The sequence below is a fragment of the Lathyrus oleraceus genome, chromosome 4 (assembly GCF_024323335.1).
Source record: "Lathyrus oleraceus cultivar Zhongwan6 chromosome 4, CAAS_Psat_ZW6_1.0, whole genome shotgun sequence".
Taxonomy (NCBI): Eukaryota; Viridiplantae; Streptophyta; class Magnoliopsida; order Fabales; family Fabaceae; genus Lathyrus; species Lathyrus oleraceus.
The window spans coordinates 210,248,793-210,257,685 of NC_066582.1; the positions used below are offsets into that span (position 1 = coordinate 210,248,793).

General features: G+C 35.9%; 1 protein-coding gene across 1 annotated transcript; it reads left to right on the forward strand.

Moving 5' to 3' along the window:
* Positions 1 to 2,243: 2,243 nt before the first annotated feature.
* On the forward strand, positions 2,244 to 2,939 carry LOC127135355 (uncharacterized). The gene is made up of 2 exons (XM_051062089.1): positions 2,244 to 2,516; positions 2,612 to 2,939. Exons 1-2 carry the CDS (start codon positions 2,448 to 2,450, stop codon positions 2,876 to 2,878), a joined length of 336 nt encoding a protein of 111 aa, XP_050918046.1. The 5' UTR covers positions 2,244 to 2,447; the 3' UTR covers positions 2,879 to 2,939.
* Positions 2,940 to 8,893: the final 5,954 nt, after the last annotated feature.

Below are 8,893 nucleotides of genomic sequence, written 5' to 3' on the forward strand. Positions count from 1 at the left end.
AACCAATACTGAGCGAAATATAGAGAGAGAGCTAGGGTTTGTGTCTGTTTAGTCGTGAGACTTGTAAGCCATTCAAGTCATCCATTGATGATTGAATTGGACTGATTTGTGGTTGTAATTTGTCACTCTAAAGCTGTTAAGCAAGAGTGTGTGTCTTCTTGATCAAAGTTGTGAAGCAAGATCAAGAGTGTGTCTTCTTGATTGAAACTGTGAAGTAAAATCAAGAGTGTGTAATTGAAAAGTATTTTCTTTTCTCAAGGGATTGTTGTTTAAAATCACTGGTGTGTGATTGTAGGGAAGTGAGTGGGTTCTCATATCTAAGAGTGCTTAGGTAGAAACTGCACGGGTAGAGATTAGGTGAGAAAGACTGTAACTTCTTGAAGTGTACGGAGAGTCTTTGAACTAATTCTATTTTAGTGAATTTCCTTCCTGGCTTGGTAGCCCTTAGACGTAGGTGAGTTGCACCGAACTGGGTTAACAATTGCTTGTGTCATTTGCTTTACCATTCTGTATCTTTATCCTATGTGTATTAACAGATATTAGTGTCGTGACATTACCTTCGACATCTTATATCTGATACCAGAATTTCAAGAGAAATATAGAATAACTTAGAATTATTTTATTAATTGAAATAATATTTTTATTTTATTATTTAAATAATAGTGTTTTAATTATTAAATGAAATATGAGTAGTAGCATTTTTAGTGAATTTAATTATTTTTTTATTAGAGATAAAATGAAAAAAATAGAGTAATTGAATATAGGAAATAAAAGAGAGAGGACATTGTTGAGTTTTTGTGAGTAAGTGAGACTAGAATGGTAAATCCAAAATTTAGGAGTTTTGTTATTATAAAAAGAAAGTTAGAGAGTTAGAGGGTCTTTGACAGTACGTGAATTAGAAGAGTGAAAGAGTTAGGGTAAAGAGAAGAGCAACAGGAGAGTAACATAGAAGGAGAGGAGAACCAAAAGCAGAACTCACTATTGTTGCTAGGAGAACAAGGTAAGGGGGAGAATAACTTTCAATAGGACTTATGCATGAGGGATAAGATAGAGGAGTCCTTAACCTCCAATAGGGCATTGAGTTGTTCATGAAATTTTGAATTTCTATGATAGTATGATATTGATTGGATGAATTGAGGTGTATTTTCGTGTATAATTTAATATGTGATTATTGTTTTGAAATTGTTAATATTCTCCACCATTGTCGAAAGTTTGAAACTTTAGTGATAATATATTTTGAGAAAATTGAAAATTATGTGTTAAATTGTTGTTTTAATCATTATATAATTGTGATACGTCGAATTTTGAGATAAGAACTTTTTACGGAATCTAAATCAGAGGTTCGGAAGGATTTTTATGGTAGAAAATGCATAAAAGTAAATTTTGGATATTTACCCGCAGATTCTGGGACTTAGCGAAGAACGGACCTTAGAGAAAAAAAAACAGTTCTTGGTGACATCCGTCAACCCTCATGACTTCGGTTATGCCTAACGAAAAATATCATAACTTGAGATCTGTGACTCCGTTTGAGACACGGTTCGAAGTGTTGGAAAACTAATGCGTAGTACTATCTCATAGTGATGCCTTAAGATGTTGAATATACACTTAATGACGTGAATATACTATTTTATACATAAAAATATTTAATTAAATAAATAATAAATTAATAAAAAAACCACGCATTCACTTATTAAGTTTTGTCTCCAGCTTCTCTCTTCTATTTCTTTTGATTTAATTGCAAATTAATTTAATTAATTAATTAAAATAAAATATGTATTTTTCTTTTCAACTTCTTCCTCTACTTTCTTTTAATTTAATTATAAATTAATTTAATTAATTAATTAAAATAAAATAAGTTTAACAACTAATAACATAAAAATAAATAAATAATAATAACTTAATTAAATATAAAAATATAATCAATAAAAAAAATCACTCGCTCACTTCCTAAAGTATAAAGTATCTTAGGTAGCATACATTTGTTTAGATTAATGTATACACTTTCTTTATATTTTAAATTAGGCCCCTATAAATATCTTAAAATTTAAGTTTAGTCCCTGAAAATAATTGCTTCAAACAATGATTCTCTAAAGTTTTTTCATCTTTAAATTTAGTCACTCGTTAAATGACCCTAATGGAAGTTGACGTAGACTGACACATAGGATAACATTGTGACAAGTGGCTAAGACTAATAATTTTTTTAAAAGAGCTTGTTTTGTCTTTTTATGTAAAGGAGTTTAACCTAAATTTCCTCTTCTTCACCAATTTTTTTCTTCTTCTTCCCCATTATTGTTCTTCTTCTTCCCCATAAATCTATAAATCAAGCATTTGAATCAAAAACCAAACCTTCCAATATCGTCTTCCATTTCAAGGCCTAGCAAATATGTTTCTTTTCACTCCACTTCTGTGAGTAATCATCGAGGGAGAAATTTGTGTGTCATGGTCGTATGGTGTCCTTCCATTGCAAGAATGGAGCTAACAAAGGAAGGCTTTTCTGGAGATGTCCATATTGGCAGGTTAATATCTTTTCCATATCTAATGTTTTGTGATTTCTTCATGTTAACGAAGTCATTATTCATTCTTAGCGATACGTGTATGGCTATGGTTACAGATTCATGAAACTTGTAATTTAGTCATATTGAATGAAGACTTAGAAGAAGGAAAAGATGTTGAAGAAGCTGTAAATGAAGATGGGAAGAAGACGAAGGACTTGGAAGCTGTTGAAATTTGGAAGGAGTTTTATGAAACGTCAAATAAGAAGAATAAGAAACTTGAGAAGAACTTGAAGTCAGAGGAATTTGCTGGAAAATGGAAATTGATCTTGATTGTATTTTCATTTATGCTCAACATGCACTTGATCATGAAGTGTGACGGTTGATAAATGTATTAAAATGTAACGGGAGTTGTTATTAATAGAAAATTGGTGATTTTCTTGGTTATATGTTTCTGTTATGCTCTATTGTAATTACAACATCATATTATGGCTTAAGTTTGACATATTTTTGGCATCAAATTTGGACATAGTTTGGCTATAAATTGGCTTAATTTAGACATAGTACGTCTATAAATTCGCTTAGTTTTTGACATAATATGACCATAAATTGGCTTAATTTTGAACATAGTGTGGCTTGCAATTGGCTTAATTTTGACCTAGTATGGCCATAAATTTGGACATATTATGGCCTTTATTTGACTTAAATTTGACGACAACATCATATACAACAATAAAATATCATATGACATCAAACTTTTCAAGCAAAATTGTGGTTCATTCATTAGGAAATAGTTGCAACAAGTTAAATGGGTAACATGGTGGTGATACAAATTAGGTAAGACATTCAGTGACACAAATTAGGTAAAATAGTATATTAGGTAAAATAGTATATTAATTTAGACTCCCCTTTTGTTGGAGGTCAGAATGAAACACCATATTTTGTCACCAATGTCTTCAAGAAGCAACTAAATAAATAAACTCCAAGAGTACTTGGTTTCATTTTCTACTACTCCAAAAGCAACAGGCAAATTGATCATTAGGATCTCTCCCAACAATAATTAGTAATATGCCACCATATTTTTATTTTAAATGACAACCATCTAAACCTATAAATGGTCTCCAAGATTTTCTTAGTGCTTGTTTGGTCCCATCAAAACACATGTAACACCTTTCAAATCTTGGTTGCAATCCTGATGTTGTAAGATTAATGTTGAGTTTAAAAGTGTTTTCTGGTGAAGCCTTTCTTAATTCAACACCATATGACCATAAAAAGCTATATATCTTGCTAGAGTCACCTTCAACTATTTGTCTAGCAACAAGCCTTGCCTTAAATTCTCTACATCCTGAAATCTTAGTTGCATGCCTCAATCTCACATCTGCTACCACATCATTTAACTTCATCTTGTTATTGTTCTTCAACCTATCTATAATAACCTTTGCAAGACACTCTAATTTGGAACTTTTGTTGAAGAATTATCTTCCATGTTTATGCTTTTGATACAAAGTCTTAATCTTAAGTGTTGTGGAGGTTAGAACTCTACTACACAATAATGGGAAATTCAACAACAAATAACAATAACAACTCTAACAGAGCAATATGCAGCGGATAATCAATTTGGCAAACTTGCAAGAATATGTGAGGAGCAACAACAAATAATCACGGCAACTAAAATCACCACCACAAGGGACACAATAATTTTTAACGTGGAAAAACCTTCTCAATGTGAGAAGTAAACAATCACGGGACCAAGCCAGTAATAGAGCTCCACTATGATCAAAATAGGGGTACAAGAGAGTTTTAAATATGGCACAAATTCGTGCTCAGTAACCAGCCAAAAACAGCAAGGTAACCAGCATAACAATCAGCCAAAACAATGAGAAAACAAGCATGAAATTGAGAACAAAATTCAGCAGAAAAACCAAAAAATACTGCTACTGTCCGAGCTCTATTTCTCCCACCTCAGACCTCTGATCGACGATCCAACCGGTCAGATTGAAGTACCACGAGTCACGAACCTTATGTCCAAAGTTCAGCCCAATTCGACGGTGAACGAAGGAGAAATCGCGAATCTAGTGTTGCTGCTCTGTTTTATGCGAAAATGGGTTTTGCTCTCCTTCTCTCACTTTTCTCTTGCCTCACTATTTGAATTCAGCTCTCCCACTCTCCCTAATCTGACCTCTCTCCACTTGGTTAAGTGAGACACATGGGCTTGCACATATTAGGCCTTTCTCCACATAGGAAGGGAGCCCAAAACCCAACAAATCTCCCCCTCACAACTATGTGGAGGTGACCGCCAAACCGGCGATCTCACAGCAAGTTTCAAACTTATTTCTCAGTAATGCCTTGGTCATCATATCAGCACCATTATTATCTGTATGAACCTTGGTCAATTCCAACAACCTAGCATCCAAAGCATCACGTATCCAATGATACCTAACATCAATGTGCTTGGACCTAGAATGAAAAGTTGAATTCTTACCAAGATGAATTGCACCTTGACTATCACAAAATAGCAAGTACTTATCTTGAACAAAACCAAGCTCCTGCAAGAATTTCTTCAACCATAACAATTCCTTGCATGCTTCTCTAATGGCAATGAACTCTGCCTCAGTAGTGGATAATGCAACACACCTCTGCAATCTGGATTGCCATGCCACAACTCCCCCTGCAAACTTAATCAAGTAGCCTGAAGTAGACTTTCTGGAATCAATGTCTCCAGCCATATAAGAATCAGTATATCCCACAATAGTAGGCTTATCACCTCCAAAACAAAGCCTCAAATTGATAGTACCACGAAGATACCTCAAAATCCATTTCACAGCATTCCAATGCTCTCTACCTGGATTAGACAGAAATCTACTAACTGTACCAATAACATGTGCAATATCAGGCCTTGTACACACCATTGCATACATTAAACTACCCACAACAAATGCATAAGGAACCCGTTACATATCTGATTTTTCAGCTTCATTGGAAGGACTCTGACTAGTACTCAATTTAAAATGAGTAGCAAGAGGAGTACTTACAGCCTTAGCATTTTCCATCTGGAACCTCTGTAACACTCTTTCAACATAGTGTTCTTGTGACAGCCAAAGTTTCTTCTTGTTCATGTCACGCATGATTCTTATACCAAGAATCTGCTTAGCAGCTCCCATGTCTTTCATGGAAAATGACTCGCCCAATTGCTTCTTCAACCTGTCAATCATGGAAATATTTTTCCCAACAATAAGCATGTTATCAACATACAATAACAGGATAATGAAATCATCAGCAACAAACTTTTTAACAAAGACACAGTGATCAGAAGTAGCCTTCTTGTAGCCTTGCTCACACATAACTGACTCAAACTTCTTGTACCACTGATGCGGGGCCTGCTTCAAACCATATAGACTCTTTCTCAGCCTACATACATAGTCTTCCTTGCCTTTAACCAGAAAGCCACCAGGTTGCTTCATATAAATCTCTTCCTCTAAGTCACCATGAAGGAAAGCGGTTTTGACATCCATTTGCTCTACCTCCAAATTAAGAGTAGCAGCCAAACTCAACACGGTTCTAATGGATGACATCTTCACCACAGGAGAAAAAATCTCATTGAAATCAACACCCTTTCTCTGTCTGAAACCTTTCACAACCAATCTGGCTTTATAACTTGGAGATGTAGAAGTGCTTTCTTGCTTCACCCTGAAGATCCACCTGTTTTCCAAAGCCTTCTTGCCCTTAGGCAATTTCACCAAATCAAAAGTGTGATTATCATGCAAAGACTTCATTTCATCTTGCATAGCATCCAACCACTTCTTCTTTTCATCACTCTCCATGGCTTCATCATAACATTCAGGTTCTCCTCCATCAGTCAAGGTAACATAGTCATCAGAAGGATACCTGGTGGATGATTTCCTCTGCCTAGTAGACCTTCAAACTTGAGCTTGAGGGAGTTCAGGAGCATCACCAAGATCCTCATCTTGTGACATTTCATGTTCCTCTTCAGCATCATCATTAGGAACATCAAAATCATCTCCAAGTTGCTGATCACCAACATCATCATGTTGCTCATCATTCTGAACATTATTTTCAGCAATATCCAGATCATGTATAGGCATCCGAACTGGATCAACATCAGACAAACCATTATCAATCTCAGGTGTAGTCTTCTCCATCTTATCAATGTCTTCAATGGTTTGGTCTTCCATAAACTTCACATCACGGCTTCTAACAACTTTCTTCTCAACTGGATCATACAACTTGTAGCCAAATTCATCCTGACCATAACCGATAAAGATGCACTGTCTTGTCTTCGCATCCAACTTGGATCTCTCATCCTTTGGAACATGCACATATGCTTTGTAACCGAAGACACGCAAATGATCATACCTGACATTCTTGCCAAACCAAATCTTGTCTGGCAGCATTCAAAGCAACTGCAGGACTCAGATTAATAACATGCACTGCCGTGTACAATGCTTCACCCCAGAAATGCTTAGGCAACTTTGCTTCAGAAAGCGTACACCTAACTCTTTCAATCAATGTCATGTTCATTCTCTTTGCTAAACCATTCAGCTGAAGAGTTTTAGGAGGAGTCTTTTCATGTCTGATACTGTGCTGCTTGCAATAAACATCAAATGGTCCACAATACTCACCACCATTGTCAGTACGAATGCATTTCAGCTTCTTGCCTGACTGTCTCTCCACCATAACATGGAACTCTTTGAATTCCTCCAGAACTTGGTCTTTTGTCTTCAAAGCATAGACCCAAAGCTTCCTGGAACAATCATCAATAAAAGTAACAAAATAAAGTGCACCACTAAATGACTTTACCTTCAACGGGCCACTGTCACACCCCAATTTTGACCCTGAATTGCTGACTCAATACATTCATCATAGCTATTGCATGTCTACATAGCATACCATGCATTCCATACCGCATAGTGCCTAAAATATCAGCCGAAATATTTTTTTGGAATTACAAGCGAACCGGTTGAATTAATTGACAGATGTTCGTCAAATCAGTAGACGGGAAATTTCCAAATCAAGCTTGCAAATATCAGTTTTATTAATCTACGTTTCACGTAGTTTAATCTGGTATGCTCGATTTATTTTTCGGCTAATTTTTCGGTCACCTTTTGACCCGCCTGAGCCTTTTAACCGGTCAAAATTTATTTTAAAATTAAAAGAAACGCTGTATTTTTTCAATAAATATATTTCGCGCTGATCGATTTAATGCTTTCATTTTATTTTTTTCGAGCATGTCTCGTACCCGACTTTTATTCATCTTTCATCCGTTTATATTTGTCATTTAGCCAAAATAATCATTTAAATTAATTAGGATTAATTGAATAAGTTCATTTCGAATTTATTTAATTTTTATTTAATTTTGATTTTTATTATGGTTTAAAAAAAACGAATTTGAAAGGAGAAATAAAGGGAGAGTACATTGGTAAGCTTTGGATGCTATCTTTTTTGTCTCATTTGCGTCAGCTAGCATGCATCGTTTGGAACGGGCAGAATGCAGGGAGCTCCATTCCACTCACTTGGTTACAAAATATATTTTGGGTTGCACTGGGGATGACTTTCTAAAAAGGTTTTCTGCTGAGTCTTTTAAGGAAACAAACAAGAAAATAAAAAGAGGGTTGGACCTCTCCCAATGGTGGCCAGAGAAAGACATTTCCCCTACGTTCCTCACGGACTCAAAAATCCTTTCAATAGAAAAACCCATTTTTTTCAACTGACCCCAGCCAGCAGCGACGGACGGTAACCGCAACCGCCGTTTCTCATTGCCTACCCCATCTTCCATCTCTCTCCTCAAATAAAAACAGGAACCCCCCTTTTGTGCCTTCGTCTCCGCCCTCTGTTTCCGCTCGTGGCCAAACTCCGGTCGAAACCTTCCACCACCACATAAAACCTTGAAACAACCTTCCGTCATTTTTACTCAACCTCTGTGCTGCCGTAATAGATCAACACATCATTGGCACCGCGACTGTTACGGAACGATGATTTACGGCGTGTTTGGTTTCTTCTGAAGGATAAATCCGTGAGAACAGTCGGTGAACACCCATCCCATCTCTGTGACATCTTTTGACGAGGCGGTAGCAACATCAAGTTGATTTGATTGGTAAGATTTTTTATTTTTGTTTATCATGTTGAGTGCATTTTTTAGCATATTCTCGCTTCGAGTCGGTGGTATTTCGCTGGATTTATTTTGCTTATGCTAGTGTTTGTTAGAACTTGCATCATTACTACCAATTTACCGTTGTATTGATTCGACGATTGGGTTCATTGGAGACTTCGTATTACGGTAATATTTATTGTGATTTCTGTTGTACATAACAGTGTGTGCACTTAACTTTGTGTGTGGAATTCGATCATGCCGTGCTTGTGCTACTCCCTTGTTGAAATCATAT